Below are 19,496 nucleotides of genomic sequence, written 5' to 3'. Positions count from 1 at the left end.
AGAAAAATAAGACAGAAAGTAGAAAGACAGAGACAGGCCAATGCAAACATTACAATCACCGACAACATTTATCAAACACAGAACTGCTCATTCAGCTTCAAATGATAGAACATTATATGGAATATTAATAATTGTAAAATGCACTAAATGGATAAACAATTATTTATTCTTCCAGCTGAGGATTGGCTGAGCCTCTGATGACCTCTGACCTTAGTTACACCTCTGGAAAAAGAGCAATGGAAAATTAGGTAAGCAATATGTGAACAAACTACCAGATATTCCATCATATAATAGTAGCCTACTGTTGAAATTAAACCACAACAAAAAAATCAATAAGTTGCTAAGTTGAATCAGGAGTCATTTTTATTTACAATGTAAACAGTCCCCATAAACAACAAACAAAGGCCATGAAAATGCAACAGTAACTTCACCAAGAACAAATTTACTAAAACCTGTACAAGTATTAGCTAAGAAAAGTTGTTTTCACAGAGAAGCAAACACAGACTGTCCAGTGATGTAGTTTATAGTGTTCAGTTCTGCACAGAAACACATTCACCTCCATTTCCTCAGACTCACACACACCGAGTGAGTGAAGCTAAAAGAGCAACATGAGGTGCATGATGGGACATCACAGAAACACTCGACTCAAGAGGCGAGGCCGAGCAAGAAGCCGCCAACAAATCCACTGGAAACAACGATGTTTTTCTTCACAAATTCAGACGCCTGGAAAACATGGAGGTTTATAAGCAGAAGAGGGCACTGCTGCACACAAGACAGTCACTGGTTATAGAATAACTGTTTAGTGCTGAACTGAACAATAAAAAAGGAAAAATCCATTTTAAAGTCCTAGATTTAATTATTTTAATGAATTCCTGTTATTTGAAGCTCAGATTTGCACAAGACATTGTTGTGTCCATTTTATTCAAACTATTAAGCGTCTTCACCTCCTCAATAAACGTGTTGATCTCAGGTGCGGCTTTATTGGCTTTCTTCTTCAGGCGTCTCTTGGCTTTGTTTACATCTTTCTCCACTTTCTTCCAGTCCACTTGGACGTAGCCGCTGTGATTGGCGATCTGAGAGACAAAAGCCCATTGAGTCAAACTACAGCTGGTTCAAAACGCAGCCGCTAGAGTTCTTACCAGAACCAGGAAGTACGACCATATTAGCCCGGTTCTGTCAACACTGCATTGGCTCCCTATTAAACATCGTATAAATTTTAAAATATTGCTGATTACTTACAAAGCACTAAATGGTTTAGCTCCCCAGTACTTGAGCGAGCTCTTAACGCATTATAGTCCTTCACATCTATTGCGATCTCAAAACTCCGGCCAGTTGATAATACCTAGAATATCTAAATCGACTGCTGGCGGTAGATCCTTTTCCTATTTAGCACCAAAACTCTGGAACAATCTTCCTAACATTGTCCGGGAAGCAGACACAGTCTGTCAGTTCAAAGCTAGACTAAAAACACATCTCTTTGGCTTAGCATACACATAACACATTATAGATTGCTATAATTCAATGTTAGGCTGCATAGATTAGATCAGCCGGAACCGGGAACACTTCCCATAAATCCTGATGTACTCGTTACATCATAAGAAGAATGGCATCTACGCTAATATTAGTCAGTTTATCCCGAGGATTACCGCAGTCCGCCGGATCTAGGCCGTATCCAGATCTGATGAAGGACCAGCGCCTGGACACACACACACACACACACACACACACACACACACACAGGACCTGATCCTGGACACGTCGACAACGCAGTCCTGAAGTGTCGCTAGTCTCTCCGCTGTGAACGCCTCCTTCCCTTTTCCTCTGCACTGATAAAAGGTTGTCGGGATAATCCCGGTTCATGTGGCTACGCGGAAGCGATAAATTCTGTATTATACTTTTTTTTTTTTACATTTTTGATATTTTACATTTCAAATAAGCGGCCGGATCGCAGTGTTTTCTGTTGAGCGGTGTGTGTTAGCGGCCGCTAAGTTAATAACTAATGATCTTTACAACGGAAGTGAATCAATCAAAACTAACTTTATCTGGACAATAACTTTATTCTAGATCTGCTGTAAAGCCAGAACAATCTCTGTTACTGTAATCTCTATTATCACTGTAAAGCTGCTGTGAAACTCTACATCGTAACAGCGCTGTATAAATGGAGGAGACTGGACCAGTGATCAGTAACTGTGTTCTCGCCTGTAACAGCAGGAATCCTCCACCGACTGCAGTAGCCGTGATCTTTCCCACTCGCTGGAACAGGTATCCCACACACCTGAGACAAGCAGGAGAGAGGGAAGACAACTATGAGGAACACCAGTATTTAAAGAAAACCTATTATCCCCTTTTACAATGTCTATATGTTGTTTTCAGGCTCTACTAGAACAGGTTTTCCTGCTTGAATGTTGATTATTTTCCTCATATTCTCCATTGTTGCGGCTCCTCTCTTCCCAGTCTGTCAGTAACGCTCTGGTTTCCCGAAAGCATCGTTAGCAACTATAGTCGCAAGTTCTGTCGTTATCATCAGTTCAACGAGTCGTGTTTCCCGAAACCATCGCTCTAACGAAGATTCGCACACAGCATCGCAGAGTTGTGTGTGTGTGAGCGACAGATCTCCTGTGATTAGAAGAGTTTCTTGTTTTCATGACGTGTGACTCAATAAATCCTGATCTTGAGGAAAATAATCAAGCTGACATTCATACAATCATATCTTTTATTTAGAACACATACAAAAGCCATTTACGTCTTTTAGTTTGTCAGGAGATTTAAAGTGTAGTTTTTGAGGAGTGCGCATGTGTGAACGAGCTCGAGTGTGTGAGAAGGAGTCTATGAGTGAATCTGGAAATAAAGCAAAATAACTGAGAAAAATGAGAATTATTCCTCGGATGCCATGTCTAATTTATAGCAAAACATCTCGCGTTAATTCACTCATAAACAGATTCATTAACAGTAGTTATTACTCAAACACCTGTGACATTAATGTGGTTTCGGGAAACAGTCGTGACTCGCTAGTGGATTTCTTCAGCGATGCGTCGCACTACAGAAGTGAAGCCGCGAGTGACAGGAAACACACTCCTGATTACTTCCTGTCTCTGTGAAGCCCCTCCTCCTGAAAAGCACACTGTGCTCTGATTGGTCGACTGGAGCAGTGTGTTGTGATTGGTCGAGCGCTTTGAGTTTGTTTGGGAAATGTCCTGCCCCTTTCCATAACCGCCAGTTTAACACACTACTAACTAACTCACCCAGGCCCCGCCCCTTTATTCTGCATATTAATTATTATAATGAGGAATATTGTGACGTGTTCGTTCTCGGAAGAAACTCAAGGACTCAAGATACAATGGAGGCGTTTCAGGAGGAGCTTTTTTTCATAATCAAACAGCAACATTACACACTGCACAGTACACACTACACAGTACACAGTGCACAGGACCTTTTTTTTTACATATGGCTGTAACACTTACATTTCTAACATTACACACTAAAGACAGATGAAGATGAGAAAAGCAGAATAGTTTGTCTAAGTTTTTCGTTGGTCTTCCAGACGTCAATATTAAAGGCAAGATGAATGAACTGGTGAGGAAGAGCGGTGTGTAATGGGAACTGGTGAGGAAGAGCGGTGTGTAATGGGAACTGGTGAGGAAGAGCGCTGTGTAATGGGAACTGGTGAGGAAGAGCGGTGTGTAATGGGAACTGGTGATGAAGAGCGGTGTGTAATGGGAACTGATGAGGAAGAGCGGTGTGTAATGGGAACTGGTGAGGAAGAGCGGTGTGTAATGGGAACTGGTGAGGAAGAGCGGTGTGTAATGGGAACTGGTGATGAAGAGCGGTGTGTAATGGGAACTGGTGATGAAGAGCGGTGTGTAATGGGAACTGGTGATGAAGAGCGGTGTGTAATGGTGAGGAAGAGCGGTGTGTAATGGGAACTGGTGAGGAAGAGCGGTGTGTAATGGTGAGGAAGAGCGGTGTGTAATGGGAACTGGTTAGGAAGAGCGGTGTAGAATGGGAACTGGTGATGAAGAGCGGTGTGTAATGGTGAGGAAGAGCGGTGTGTAATGGGAACTGGTGAGGAAGAGCGGTGTGTAATGGGAACTGGTGATGAAGAGCGGTGTGTAATGGGAACTGGTGATGAAGAGCGGTGTGTAATGGGAACTGGTGATGAAGAGCGGTGTGTAATGGTGAGGAAGAGCGGTGTGTAATGGGAACTGGTGAGGAAGAGCGGTGTAGAATGGGAACTGGTGATGAAGAGCGGTGTGTAATGGGAACTGGTGAGGAAGAGCGCTGTGTAATGGGAACTGGTGAGGAAGAGCGGTGTGTAATGGTGAGGAAGAGCGGTGTGTAATGGGAACTGGTGAGGAAGAGCGGTGTAGAATGGGAACTGGTGATGAAGAGCGGTGTGTAATGGGAACTGGTGAGGAAGAGCGGTGTGTAATGGGAACTGGTGAGGAAGAGCGGTGTGTAATGGTGAGGAAGAGCGGTGTGTAATGGGAACTGGTGAGGAAGAGCGGTGTGTAATGGGAACTGGTGAGGAAGAGCGGTGTGTAATGGGAACTGGTGAGGAAGAGCGGTGTGTAATGGGAACTGGTGATGAAGAGCGGTGTGTAATGGGAACTGGTGATGAAGAGCGGTGTGTAATGGGAACTGGTGAGGAAGAGCGGTGTGTAATGGGAACTGGTGAGGAAGAGCGCTGTGTAATGGGAACTGGTGAGGAAGAGCGGTGTGTAATGGGAACTGGTGATGAAGAGCGGTGTGTAATGGGAACTGGTGATGAAGAGCGGTGTGTAATGGTGAGGAAGAGCGGTGTGTAATGGGAACTGGTGAGGAAGAGCGGTGTGTAATGGTGAGGAAGAGCGGTGTGTAATGGGAACTGGTGAGGAAGAGCGGTGTGTAATGGGAACTGGTGATGAAGAGCGGTGTAGAATGGGAACTGGTGATGAAGAGCGGTGTGTAATGGTGAGGAAGAGCGGTGTGTAATGGGAACTGGTGAGGAAGAGCGGTGTGTAATGGGAACTGGTGATGAAGAGCGGTGTGTAATGGGAACTGGTGATGAAGAGCGGTGTGTAATGGGAACTGGTGATGAAGAGCGGTGTGTAATGGTGAGGAAGAGCGGTGTGTAATGGGAACTGGTGAGGAAGAGCGGTGTAGAATGGGAACTGGTGATGAAGAGCGGTGTGTAATGGGAACTGGTGAGGAAGAGCGCTGTGTAATGGGAACTGGTGAGGAAGAGCGGTGTGTAATGGTGAGGAAGAGCGGTGTGTAATGGGAACTGGTGATGAAGAGCGGTGTGTAATGGTGAGGAAGAGCGGTGTGTAATGGGAACTGGTGAGGAAGAGCGGTGTGTAATGGGAACTGGTGATGAAGAGCGGTGTGTAATGGGAACTGGTGATGAAGAGCGGTGTGTAATGGGAACTGGTGATGAAGAGCGGTGTGTAATGGTGAGGAAGAGCGGTGTGTAATGGGAACTGGTGAGGAAGAGCGGTGTAGAATGGGAACTGGTGATGAAGAGCGGTGTGTAATGGGAACTGGTGAGGAAGAGCGCTGTGTAATGGGAACTGGTGAGGAAGAGCGGTGTGTAATGGTGAGGAAGAGCGGTGTGTAATGGGAACTGGTGAGGAAGAGCGGTGTAGAATGGGAACTGGTGATGAAGAGCGGTGTGTAATGGGAACTGGTGAGGAAGAGCGGTGTGTAATGGGAACTGGTGAGGAAGAGCGGTGTGTAATGGTGAGGAAGAGCGGTGTGTAATGGGAACTGGTGAGGAAGAGCGGTGTGTAATGGGAACTGGTGAGGAAGAGCGGTGTGTAATGGGAACTGGTGAGGAAGAGCGGTGTGTAATGGGAACTGGTGATGAAGAGCGGTGTGTAATGGGAACTGGTGATGAAGAGCGGTGTGTAATGGGAACTGGTGAGGAAGAGCGGTGTGTAATGGGAACTGGTGAGGAAGAGCGCTGTGTAATGGGAACTGGTGAGGAAGAGCGGTGTGTAATGGGAACTGGTGATGAAGAGCGGTGTGTAATGGGAACTGGTGATGAAGAGCGGTGTGTAATGGTGAGGAAGAGCGGTGTGTAATGGGAACTGGTGAGGAAGAGCGGTGTGTAATGGTGAGGAAGAGCGGTGTGTAATGGGAACTGGTGAGGAAGAGCGGTGTAGAATGGGAACTGGTGATGAAGAGCGGTGTGTAATGGTGAGGAAGAGCGGTGTGTAATGGGAACTGGTGAGGAAGAGCGGTGTGTAATGGGAACTGGTGATGAAGAGCGGTGTGTAATGGGAACTGGTGATGAAGAGCGGTGTGTAATGGGAACTGGTGATGAAGAGCGGTGTGTAATGGTGAGGAAGAGCGGTGTGTAATGGGAACTGGTGAGGAAGAGCGGTGTAGAATGGGAACTGGTGATGAAGAGCGGTGTGTAATGGGAACTGGTGAGGAAGAGCGCTGTGTAATGGGAACTGGTGAGGAAGAGCGGTGTGTAATGGTGAGGAAGAGCGGTGTGTAATGGGAACTGGTGAGGAAGAGCGGTGTAGAATGGGAACTGGTGATGAAGAGCGGTGTGTAATGGGAACTGGTGAGGAAGAGCGGTGTGTAATGGGAACTGGTGAGGAAGAGCGGTGTGTAATGGTGAGGAAGAGCGGTGTGTAATGGGAACTGGTGAGGAAGAGCGGTGTGTAATGGGAACTGGTGAGGAAGAGCGGTGTGTAATGGGAACTGGTGAGGAAGAGCGGTGTGTAATGGGAACTGGTGATGAAGAGCGGTGTGTAATGGGAACTGGTGAGGAAGAGCGGTGTGTAATGGGAACTGGTGAGGAAGAGCGGTGTGTAATGGGAACTGGTGATGAAGAGCGGTGTGTAATGGGAACTGGTGATGAAGAGCGGTGTGTAATGGGAACTGGTGAGGAAGAGCGGTGTGTAATGGGAACTGGTGAGGAAGAGCGGTGTAGAATGGGAACTGGTGATGAAGAGCGGTGTGTAATGGGAACTGGTGAGGAAGAGCGGTGTAGAATGGGAACTGGTGATGAAGAGCGGTGTGTAATGGGAACTGGTGAGGAAGAGCGCTGTGTAATGGGAACTGGTGAGGAAGAGCGGTGTGTAATGGTGAGGAAGAGCGGTGTGTAATGGGAACTGGTGAGGAAGAGCGGTGTAGAATGGGAACTGGTGATGAAGAGCGGTGTGTAATGGGAACTGGTGAGGAAGAGCGGTGTGTAATGGGAACTGGTGAGGAAGAGCGGTGTGTAATGGTGAGGAAGAGCGGTGTGTAATGGGAACTGGTGATGAAGAGCGGTGTGTAATGGGAACTGGTGAGGAAGAGCGGTGTGTAATGGGAACTGGTGAGGAAGAGCGGTGTGTAATGGGAACTGGTGATGAAGAGCGGTGTGTAATGGGAACTGGTGATGAAGAGCGGTGTGTAATGGGAACTGGTGAGGAAGAGCGGTGTGTAATGGTGAGGAAGAGCGGTGCTTAATGGGAACTGGTGAGGAAGAGCGGTGTGTAATGGGAAATGGTGAGGAAGAGCGGTGTGTAATGGTGAGGAAGAGCGGTGTGTACTGGTGAGGAAGAGCGGTGTGTAATGGGAACTGGTGATGAAGAGCGGTGTGTAATGGGAACTGGTGAGGAAGAGCGGTGTGTAATGGGAACTGGTGAGGAAGAGCGGTGTGTAATGGGAACTGGTGATGAAGAGCGGTGTGTAATGGGAACTGGTGATGAAGAGCGGTGTGTAATGGGAACTGGTGAGGAAGAGCGGTGTGTAATGGTGAGGAAGAGCGGTGTGTAATGGGAACTGGTGAGGAAGAGCGGTGTGTAATGGGAAATGGTGAGGAAGAGCGGTGTGTAATGGTGAGGAAGAGCGGTGTGTAACGGGAACTGGTGATGAAGAGCGGTGTGTAATGGTGAGGAAGAGCGGTGTGTAATGGGAACTGGTGATGAAGAGCGGTGTGTAATGGGAACTGGTGAGGAAGAGCGGTGTGTAATGGGAACTGGTGAGGAAGAGCGGTGTGTAATGGGAACTGGTGAGGAAGAGCGGTGTGTAATGGGAACTAGTGAGGAAGAGCGGTGTGTAATGGGAACTAGTGAGGAAGAGCGGTGTGTAATGGGAACTGGTGAGGAAGAGCGGTGTGTAATGGGAACTGGTGATGAAGAGCGGTGTGTAATGGGAACTGGTGAGGAAGAGCGGTGTGTAATGGGAACTGGTGAGGAAGAGCGGTGTGTAATGGGAACTGGTGAGGAAGAGCGGTGTGTAATGGGAACTGGTGAGGAAGAGCGGTGTGTAATGGGAACTGGTGAGGAAGAGCGGTGTGTAATGGGAACTGGTGATGAAGAGCGGTGTGTAATGGGAACTGATGAGGAAGAGCGGTGTGTAATGGGAACTGGTGAGGAAGAGCGGTGTGTAATGGGAACTGGTGAGGAAGAGCGGTGTGTAATGGGAACTGGTGAGGAAGAGCGGTGTGTAATGGGAACTGGTGAGGAAGAGCGGTGTAGAATGGGAACTGGTGATGAAGAGCGGTGTGTAATGGGAACTGGTGATGAAGAGCGGTGTGTAATGGGAACTGGTGATGAAGAGCGGTGTGTAATGGGAACTGGTGAGGAAGAGCGGTGTGTAATGGGAACTGGTGAGGAAGAGCGGTGTGGGGAACTGGTGAGGAAGAGCGGTGTGTAATGGGAACTGGTGAGGAAGAGCGGTGTAGAATGGGAACTGGTGAGGAAGAGCGGTGTGTAATGGGAACTGGTGATGAAGAGCGGTGTGTAATGGGAACTGGTGAGGAAGAGCGGTGTGTAATGGGAACTGGTGAGGAAGAGCGGTGTAGAATGGGAACTGGTGATGAAGAGCGGTGTGTAATGGGAACTGGTGATGAAGAGCGGTGTGTAATGGGAACTGGTGATGAAGAGCGGTGTGTAATGGGAACTGGTGAGGAAGACCGGTGTGTAATGGGAACTGGTGAGGAAGAGCGGTGTGTAATGGGAACTGGTGAGGAAGAGCGGTGTGTAATGGGAACTGGTGAGGAAGAGCGGTGTGTAATGGGAACTGGTGAGGAAGAGCGGTGTAGAATGGGAACTGGTGATGAAGAGCGGGGTGTAATGGGAACTGGTGATGAAGAGCGGTGTGTAATGGGAACTGTTGATGAAGAGCTGTGTTTAATGGGAACTGGTGAGGAAGAGCGGTGTGTAATGGGAACTGGTGATGAAGAGCGGTGTGTAATGGGAACTGGTGATGAAGAGCGTAGTGTAATGGGAACTGGTGATGAAGAGCGGTGTGTAATGGGAACTGGTGAGGAAGAGCGTAGTGTAATGGGAACTGGTGATGAAGAGCGGTGTGTAATGGGAACTGGTGATGAAGAGCGGTGTGTAATGGGAACTGGTGATGAAGAGCGGTGTGTAATGGGAACTGGTGATGAAGAGCGGTGTGTAATGGGAACGCACCAGCCTGTGAATCCACCCATCATGATCTGAGTGGCCACAGAGTATTTCTCTGCCATCGGGCCGGAGTTGTTCCCGATCACGGTGTTCCACCATTGGTGACTGCGAGCATATGTGCCGAGATCCAGCATCTCGAACGCCTCGTCTTCATCAGCCTGTCCTGAACACACACACACACACACACACACACACACACACACACACACACAGCAGCTCAAGGTGAAGCGTGAAATGCTGTTATTCATCTGAAGCAGCTGCAGTATCCATATAGCACGAGGAATATTGATGGAGGGTAACATGACACACACACACACACACACACACACACAAGACTGCAGGAAACCACGTGACCACATGCAGTCACACCCCGATTCATTTAACTGTATTTTGCTGTTTGTTATTATGATTACTCCGTGACTAAAATCTCAAAAATATGTTCTTCCTCAGTGTTTCTGTAATATTTTCCAGCACAAATATCTAAACAATCTTAAATCAAGATACATTTACTCGAGAAGCAAAATGACTGAAGATATTAAATCTTGTTTACAGTAAAAAAAAAGAAAAAAAAAAAGACTTTATATCTGAAGTGATTTTGCATCTCCAGTAAATGTATCTGTAGTATATAAAACCTCACGACACTACATGATTTGATAGAGGTAAAATGTGGCCTTTCAGCGAAACATTACTTTTTAAATGAGATTAACCCAACAGAAGGACAAGATGAAACGAGCTCATATTCTCGGTTTTAGTTTTTGTTGGCATATAATGTGCTCGATATGAGACACGCCGTCTTCGTGGTGCTGTTGACTTTAGGGTGTAAAGACGGCCACTAAACAGTCGATCATCATATATTGACAACACACTCACTCACTCACTCACTAACCTTCTGAGTGTTGTTTTTGTTGATGTTCCGCCATTTTGGGCGATGTGTGACGTCATGGCGTCAGGTGATGTTGACAGCTGTGCGTGCGCGCCGCCTACAGCCACGTCAATGTTTCAAATATTATGAAGTAGCCAATGTCCGGTTATTACTGCGTTTTCATATCCATAAGACACGCATTTCCTGAAATGTTTTATTCTGAATACAAAGCTACTGATGAGTTTGTGTTACTACATTTCATTGCATTCTTATGTTTCATGTATTTAGTGCGTGCATTTCAAAGTAAATTAGCAACACTAAATAAACGAATTAACAGAATGGGAAGCGTTGTTTTGTAATGGATGCAGTTCATCTCTGTAGCTGTTTTCTAACTGAGATTTTCGCCCATATTTTCTGTGAATATTAGAGGGAATAGGATTGAGCCACAGCGGCCTAAGCTTTAACCCTTAACTGTACAACTGTCACTCCAATTTCCCCATTTCATGAAAACCACACCTCTCTATTTGCATTTCATAACAACGCAAATTAGCCGTTCGCTATCCAATGTTTTGGTCAATCCTCTAATTTTTCCAAACATCACGTGAAACGCTTAAAGCTTCGAGTCGTGCATTCAAGCGATCTTTACAGGAAACAAAATTACCGAAAGGATTGAAGAACCAAAACATTTGGGACAAGGCCAGTGACGCGTTCGCGTTCTCTTCAGCGATTGGCTGTTGAGCCCGAGAGGGCGTGGTCAGGACGACGGCGTGGGTTCGCCTGTGTGACACAATTACAACAACTTTAATCTGGTGGCGGACACAACTTTCAGATTGTTTTAATACGTTCCGCGTTTTTAAAGTGTGCACGGGCCGCAAGTCACGCATAAACATTGGCCCGCCGCATCACACAGTTTATTCCTACACAACAATGTGAGAAGACGAGCAACTCACTTCGTTAGGGGGCTTAGAAACCGAAGCGCGTTTTACTGGAAAAAAGTTTCTGATTATTGTGGCTTTTGGACGAACGGAACTCGCATTCTCCCGGTGCGATTCCATGAAATCGTGCCGCGCGTCGCTCGCCGCTCGACGCCTCAGCGCTGCTGGTGATGAGGAGAAGAAAATGGCGGCGGGAAAAGCGAGTGAACCCGAGGAGGACTCACCGCGTCTGAGCGCGCAGGAGAGCGACGCTCTCGCCCGCGTCGACAGGTCTGAACCAACGCTTAACGGAGCCCGCGAGCGGCTCGGGGTGTTTCGGGGTGTGGGGTGTGTGTTCGGAAGCGAGCTGATCCCGAGCCCTGTGTGTGTTTGTGTCTCGTTCGCAGCTCTCTGTTCGGATATCAGCGGCTTCATGAAGATGGCGCCAGCATGAAGGCCCTGCTCGTCAAGGTAAAGACGCGCGTTGAAATCAACGCACCACAACACACTCACACACATACACTCAGTGCAAAATGACAGCGAGTGAGTGACACGGTTTCCCGCGGTCTGGGTGTGAGGGAGTGAGTGCGACGCGTTCCGTCAACGCGCTGCGCTGGAGCTCGCGAGCCTTTAGCCGCGCGGGTCTGTGATTGGAAACAGTATATAGAGAACTTTATGAACTCGGCAGCAGCGGCTCAGGCGTTCTGACGCGTCTCCTCGTTTCAGGGACGCGTCGCTGTGTTTGTGCTGTAACTGTGCAGAATGCAGGTGTCACTCAAACTGAGGTCGTTTGAATCACTGGACGTTCATAAGCCGCGCTCGGGCTTTATCTCGATCCGTGTGTGTGTGTGTGTGTGTGTGTGTGTGTGTGTGAGTGAGTTAAGCGTTTCTGAGGAAGAGTCAGGCCCAGTTTACGCTGGTGTGTGTGTGTGTGTGTGTGTGTGTGTGTGTGGTGGTAATGGGAGGAAGAGTCAGCTCAGTTTGACGCGTGTGTGTGTGTGTGTGTGTGTGCGCGCGGGGGTAATGGCGCTCGGGTCGGACTAAGATGGCGGGGTGGGGAGGGGTTATAACGCGCGTTATAATATGCGTTATAATGCAGAAGGAGACGCGAATAACCCTAACGCTGCAGAATGAGCTGCTACAGCTGAGCGCCGTGGAGGCTTGTGGGTAACGGGTCTCGTGTGAGAACCTATTTTTTACAGTCTATGGTGAGAACACCTCCCTGTGTTGTGGGACCTGTAGTGAACACTAGAGAGGGAACAAAGATTGAGTCTGTTTGAGCTCATACTGTCTTGTGTGATGATGATGATCCACTGCTTCTTCTCTATTGTTGTTGTCATCAGATGCTTAAAGAGATAAGCATCTTTTTTTACATTCTTCATGGGTGATGATTTGATGGATGAGTGGATGGATGAGTGGATGGATGGATGTGTGGATGGGTGTGTAGATGGATGGATGTGTGGATGGGTGTGTAGATGGATGGATGTGTGCATGGGTGTGTAGATGGATGGATCCGTGGATGGATGGATGGATGTGTAGATGGATGGATGGATATGTAGATGGATGGGTGGGTGAGTGGATGGATGAGTGGATGGAGGGGTGGGTGGGTGGATGAGTGGATGGATGGATGAGTGGATGGGTGGGTGGATGGATGGATGGATGAGTGGATGGATAAGTAGATGTGTAGATGGATTGATGGGTGGATGAGTGGATGGATGGGTGATGGATGAGTGGATGGATGGATGTGTAGATGGATGGGTGGGTGAGTGGATGGATAAGTGGATGAGTGGATGTATAAGTGGATGAGTGGATGGATGAGTGGGTGGGTGAATGGATGGGTGGATGAGTGGATGGATAAGTGGATGGATGGGTGGGTGAATGGATGGGTAGATGGATAAGTGGATGGATGGGTGGGTGAATGGATGGGTGGATGAGTGGATGGATGGGTGGGTGAATGGATGAGTGGATGGATAAGTGGATGAGTGGATGGATGGGTGGTTGAATGGATGAGTGGATGGGTGGGTGGATGGATGGGTGGTTGAATGGATGAGTGGATGGGTGGGTGGATGGATAAGTGGATGAGTGGATGGATAAGTGGATGAGTGGATGGATGGGTGGTTGAATGGATGAGTGGATGGGTGGGTGGATGGATGGGTGGGTGGATGAGTGGGTGGGTGGATGGATGAGTGGATGGGTGGGTGGATGGATGGGTGGTTGAATGGATGAGTGGATGGGTGGGTGGATGGATAAGTGGATGAGTGGATGGATGGGTGGTTGAATGGATGAGTGGATGGGTGGGTGGGTGGATGAGTGGGTGGGTGGATGGATGAGTGGGTGGATGAGTGGATGTGTAGATGGATTGATGGGTGGGTGAGTGGGTGGGTGGATGAGTGGATGTGTAGATGGGTGGGTGGATTGATGAGTGGGTGGGTGGATGGATAAGTGGATGAGTGGATGGATGGGTGGTTGAATGGATGAGTGAGTGGGTGGGTGGGTGGATGGGTGGGTGGATGGATGAGTGGGTGGATGTGTAGATGGGTGGGTGGATTGATGGGTGGATGAGTGGATGGGTGGGTGGATGGATGGGTGGGTGGATGGATGAGTGGATGGGTGGATGGATAAGTGGATGAGTGGATGGATGGGTGGTTGAATGGATGAGTGGATGGGTGGGTGGGTGGATGGGTGGGTGGGTGGATGAGTCTTGGATGAGTGGGTGGATGAGTGGATGTGTAGATGGATTGATGGGTGGGTGAGTGGGTGGATGGATGGATGAGTGGATGGGTGGGTGGATGGATGAGTGGATGAGTGGATGGATGGGTGATGATTAGATGGATTGATGGGTGGATGGACACTAGTGGTGGTTGAGGAGATTCCCTCTTCTATGTAAAGCGCTTTGAGGCCCCAGAAAAAGCGCTATATAAATGTAACAAATTATTATTATTATTATTATGGATGAGTGGATGGATGGGTGATGAGTGGATGGATGGGTGATGAGTGGATGATTAGGTGGATGGATAATGGATGAGTAGATGGATGGATGGGTGATGAGTGGATGAGTTGGTGGATGAATGGATGGATGAGTAGGTGGATGGATAATGCTGATGGGATCGGCTGATTTAACTGCTGTTGTTCCCCTGTCATCATTCATATCATATATTTGCATTAATATGTAGGGTTATATTGCATCCTGACCTGTGGAATAAGTTTCAGCATTAAAGGCCATTCACACCAGGAACGATCACTATAATATTAGTCTTCGCACCAGGAACGATAACTATAATATTAGTGTTTGCACCAGGAACGATAACTATAATATTAGTGTTCACACCAGGCACGATAACTATAATATTAGTGTTTGCACCTGGAACGATAACTATAATATTAGTGTTTGCACCAGGAACGATAACTATAATATTAGTGTTTGCATCAGGAACGATAACTATAATATTAGTGTTCGCACCAGGAACGATAACTATAATATTAGTGTTTGCACCGGGAACGATAACTATAATATTAGTGTTTGCACCAGGAACGATAACTATAATATTAGTGTTCGCACCAGGAACGATAACTATAATATTAGTGTTTGCACCAGGAACGATAACTATAATATTAGTGTTCGCACCAGGAACGATAACTATAATATTAGTGTTTGCACCAGGAACGATAACTATAATATTAGTGTTTGCATCAGGAACGATAACTATAATATTAGTGTTTGCACCAGGAACGATAACTATAATATTAGTGTTCGCACCAGGAACGATAACTATAATATTAGTGTTTGCACCAGGAACGATAACTATAATATTAGTGTTCGCACCGGGAACGATAACTATAATATTAGTGTTCGCACCGGGAACGATAACTATAATATTAGTGTTTGCACCGGGAACGATAACTATAATATTAGTGTTCGCACCAGGAACGATAACTATAATATTAATGTTCGCACCAGGAACGATAACTATAATATTAGGGTTTGCACCAGGAACGATAACTATAATATTAGTGTTTGCACCTGGAACGATAACTATAATATTAGTGTTTGCACCGGGAACGATAACTATAATATTAGTGTTTGCACCGGGAACGATAGCTATAATATTAGTGTTTGCACCGGGAACGATAACTATAATATTAGTGTTTGCACCAGGAACGATAACTATAATATTAGTGTTCGCACCAGGAACGATAACTATAATATTAGTGTTTGCACCAGGAACGATAACTATAATATTAGTGTTCGCACCAGGAACGATAACTATAATATTAGTGTTTGCACCAGGAACGATAACTATAATATTAGTGTTTGCACCAGGAACGATAACTATAATATTAGGGTTTGCACCAGGAACGATAACTATAATATTAGTGTTTGCACCGGGAACGATAACTATAATATTAGTGTTTGCACCAGGAACGATAACTATAATATTAGGGTTTGCACCAGGAACGATAACTATAATATTAGTGTTTGCACCAGGAACGATAACTATAATATTAGGGTTTGCACCAGGAACGATAACTATAATATTAGTGTTTGCACCAGGAACGATAACTATAATATTACTGTTTGCATCAGGAACGATAACTATAATATTAGTGTTTGCATCAGGAACGATAACTATAATATTAGTGTTTGCACCAGGAACGATAACTATAATATTAGGGTTTGCACCAGGAACGATAACTATAATATTAGTGTTTGCACCAGGAACGATAACTATAATATTAGGGTTTGCACCAGGAACGATAACTATAATATTAGTGTTTGCACCAGGAACGATAACTATAATATTACTGTTTGCATCAGGAACGATAACTATAATATTAGTGTTTGCATCAGGAACGATAACTATAATATTAGTGTTTGCACCAGGAACGATAACTATAATATTAGTGTTTGCATCAGGAACGATAACTATAATATTAGTGTTTGCACCAGGAACGATAACTATAATATTAGTGTTTGCATCAGGAACGATAACTATAATATTAGTGTTTGCACCAGGAACGATAACTATAATATTAGTGTTCGCACCAGGAACGATAACTATAATATTAGTGTTTGCACCAGGAACGATAACTATAATATTAGTGTTTGCATCAGGAACGATAACTATAATATTAGTGTTTGCACCAGGAACGATAACTATAATATTAGTGTTTGCATCAGGAACGATAACTATAATATTAGTGTTTGCACCAGGAACGATAACTATAATATTAGTGTTCGCACCAGGAACGATAACTATAATATTAGTGTTTGCACCAGGAACGATAACTATAATATTAGTGTTTGCACCAGGAACGATAACTATAATATTAGTGTTCGCACCAGGAACGATAACTATAATATTAGTGTTTGCACCAGGAACGATAACTATAATATTAGTGTTCGCACCGGGAACGATAACTATAATATTAGTGTTTGCACCAGGAACGATAACTATAATATTAGTGTTCGCACCGGGAACGATAACTATAATATTAGTGTTTGCATCAGGAACGATAACTATAATATTAGTGTTTGCATCAGGAACGATAACTATAATATTAGTGTTTGCACCAGGAACGATAACTATAATATTAGTGTTCGCACCAGGAACGATAACTATAATATTAGTGTTTGCACCAGGAACGATAACTATAATATTAGTGTTCGCACCAGGAACGATAACTATAATATTAGTGTTTGCACCAGGAACGATAACTATAATATTAGTGTTCGCACCGGGAACGATAACTATAATATTAGTGTTCGCACCGGGAACGATAACTATAATATTAGTGTTTGCACCGGGAACGATAACTATAATATTAGTGTTCGCACCAGGAACGATAACTATAATATTAGTGTTCGCACCAGGAACGATAACTATAATATTAGTGTTCGCACCAGGAACGATAACTATAATATTAATGTTCGCACCGGGAACGATAACTATAATATTAGTGTTCGCACCGGGAACGATAACTATAATATTAGTGTTCGCACCAGGAACGATAACTATAATATTAGTGTTCGCATCAGGAACGATAACTATAATATTAGTGTTCGCGCCTGGAACGATAACTATAATATTAGTGTTCGCACCAGGAACGATAACTATAATATTAGTGTTCGCACCAGGAACGATAACTATAATATTAGTGTTTGCACCAGGAACGATAACTATAATATTAGTGTTCGCACCAGGAACGATAACTATAATATTAGTGTTTGCATCAGGAACGATAACTATAATATTAGTGTTCGCGCCTGGAACGATAACTATAATATTAGTGTTTGCACCAGGAACGATAACTATAATATTAGTGTTTGCACCAGGAACGATAACTATAATATTAGTGTTCGCACCGGGAACGATAACTATAATATTAGTGTTTGCACCAGGAACGATAACTATAATATTAGTGTTCGCACCGGGAACGATAACTATAATATTAGTGTTCGCACCGGGAACGATAACTATAATATTAGTGTTTGCACCAGGAACGATAACTATAATATTAGTGTTCGCACCGGGAACGATAACTATAATATTAGTGTTCGCACCGGGAACGATAACTATAATATTAGTGTTTGCACCAGGAACGATAACTATAATATTAGTGTTCGCACCGGGAACGATAACTATAATATTAGTGTTCGCACCGGGAACGATAACTATAATATTAGTGTTTGCACCAGGAACGATAACTATAATATTAGTGTTCGCACCGGGAACGATAACTATAATATTAGTGTTCGCACCGGGAACGATAACTATAATATTAGTGTTTGCATCAGGAACGATAACTATAATATTAGTGTTCGCGCCTGGAACGATAACTATAATATTAGTGTTTGCACCAGGAACGATAACTATAATATTAGTGTTTGCACCGGGAACGATAACTATAATATTAGTGTTCGCACCAGGAACGATAACTATAATATTAGTGTTCGCACCAGGAACGATAACTATAATATTAGTGTTCGCACCGGGAACGATAGCTATAACATTAGTCTTCGCACCAGGAACGATAACTATAATATTAGTGTTTGCACCAGGAACGATAACTATAATATTAGTGTTCGCACCGGGAACGATAACTATAATATTAGTGTTCGCACCGGGAACGATAACTATAATATTAGTGTTTGCACCAGGAACGATAACTATAATATTAGTGTTCGCACCGGGAACGATAACTATAATATTAGTGTTCGCACCGGGAACGATAACTATAATATTAGTGTTCACTAGGGCTGCTCGATTATGGAATTTTTTTTTTATTATTTTGATCAGTATTGAAATCACGATTATGTAACACGATTATTTCACATGAATTTGAGAATGTGTTGCATTTATTAAAAGACATGATCAGGTCATGTGCGCGCGCGCTGTCGTTCGCTTGAACTGAGGCGTTACAGTGATCGAGTAGAAGGAGATCGCGACAGCTCGAGAGACGTTTATGGTCTCACTCCAATCTATATTAAATTAGCCAATTGTTATTGTGAAATTTATTGTGCTTGCAATCTATGACTGTATAGGCTGAGAGAGTGTATGGCTTCGGGAGGGGCGGATGTGCGCGTGCGCGAGTCTTTCAGAACACAAGACAAAATAGCAAAACAGAACTGGGCAAAATAATCGTTTTTACTCGATTGTACTATTTTGGAGATCGTTGGGAGCCGAAATTGAAATGAAAATTCGATTAATTGCACAGCCCTAGTGTTCACACTAGTGCACAATATCATTCTGTTCTCAGTTTTGACATCTGTCGCTTTAAATCCTCTTTAAAGCAGGATTGATTCTGATTGACTGTCAATGTTTTATCGTTCATCAGCCTGAAAGTATCTTCTGTGAATTCAACGATATTTTTTGTCTGTCGTTATAATCGTTATAATTGTGGTGTGAACTCATTTTAAAACTAAACCTTTATGGTTACAGGTAAGGCCCGTTCACACCAGGAACGGTAACTATATTCCACTCACACAGTAACGTTACTGTAGCTTTAAATATATACTGAAGCTCAAGCTTCTGATTGGCTGTTTGGACTCCATTCTTTTACATTTAGAATGACTTAAAACTTTACCTTGATTGTTATAGTTCGTCCTCTGTGTGAGCGGCTTTAACGGGAGAGTTCACCCAAAAATTTTCATTCTGTGATTCTTTCATTCTTCAGTGGAATACAAGATATTTTGGAAAAAATATGTGGTTGTTTTTTTTATAAAATGAAAGTCATTTGATAAAACAGTTTGAAGATTCTTCAAATTATCTTCGTTTGTGTTCCATAGAAGAAAGTCAAACTGTTTTGAAAGAGTGTAAGTAAATGACA

General features: G+C 44.7%; 2 protein-coding genes across 4 annotated transcripts in view; one reads left to right on the top strand and one right to left on the bottom strand.

The window, feature by feature from the left end:
* Positions 1–345: 345 nt before the first annotated feature.
* Positions 346–11,072, bottom strand: LOC143740046 (FUN14 domain-containing protein 1-like). Of its 2 annotated transcripts, none has more exons than XM_077232099.1 (5): positions 10,279–11,072; positions 9,399–9,555; positions 2,200–2,275; positions 945–1,073; positions 346–723 (listed from the first exon to the last, which is right to left on the bottom strand). In XM_077232099.1, exons 1-5 carry the CDS (start codon positions 10,310–10,312, stop codon positions 646–648), a joined length of 474 nt encoding a protein of 157 aa, XP_077088214.1. In that variant the 5' UTR covers positions 10,313–11,072; the 3' UTR covers positions 346–645. The 2 variants fall into 2 exon arrangements, with proteins under 2 accessions (XP_077088214.1, XP_077088215.1); XM_077232100.1 differs by having other exon boundaries at positions 9,399–9,550.
* Positions 11,073–11,144: 72 nt separating this feature from the next.
* kdm6al (lysine (K)-specific demethylase 6A, like) overlaps positions 11,145–19,496 on the top strand; it is a 73,219-nt gene continuing 64,867 nt past the window's right edge. For both annotated transcript variants that reach the window (XM_077232092.1, XM_077232091.1), the window contains exons 1-2: positions 11,145–11,459; positions 11,576–11,639. In XM_077232092.1, the coding sequence (XP_077088207.1) occupies positions 11,308–11,459; positions 11,576–11,639 (216 nt within the window). In that variant the 5' untranslated portion in view covers positions 11,145–11,307. The remainder of the gene's footprint in view (positions 11,460–11,575; positions 11,640–19,496) is intronic.

This window comes from Siphateles boraxobius, unplaced genomic scaffold (genome assembly GCF_051911475.1).
Source record: "Siphateles boraxobius isolate OS27281-9 unplaced genomic scaffold, OSU_SipBor_1 163, whole genome shotgun sequence".
NCBI lineage: Eukaryota > Metazoa > Chordata > Actinopteri > Cypriniformes > Leuciscidae > Siphateles > Siphateles boraxobius.
Note: the sequence above shows the minus strand (reverse complement) of the source record. Positions and strands in the feature narration are given on the sequence as shown.

Bases quoted from the DNA above. Each gene is read 5' to 3' on its own strand.
- LOC143740046 (XM_077232099.1), bottom strand. From the start codon at position 10,312: ATGGCGGAACATCAACAAAAACAACACTCAGAAG. The intron at 9,556-10,278 runs GTTAGTGAGTGA...GTGTGTGTTCAG, and splicing joins ACAAAAACAACACTCAGAAG to GACAGGCTGATGAAGACGAG. The intron at 1,074-2,199 runs GCGAGAACACAG...TTTGTCTCTCAG, and splicing joins GAGGATTCCTGCTGTTACAG to ATCGCCAATCACAGCGGCTA.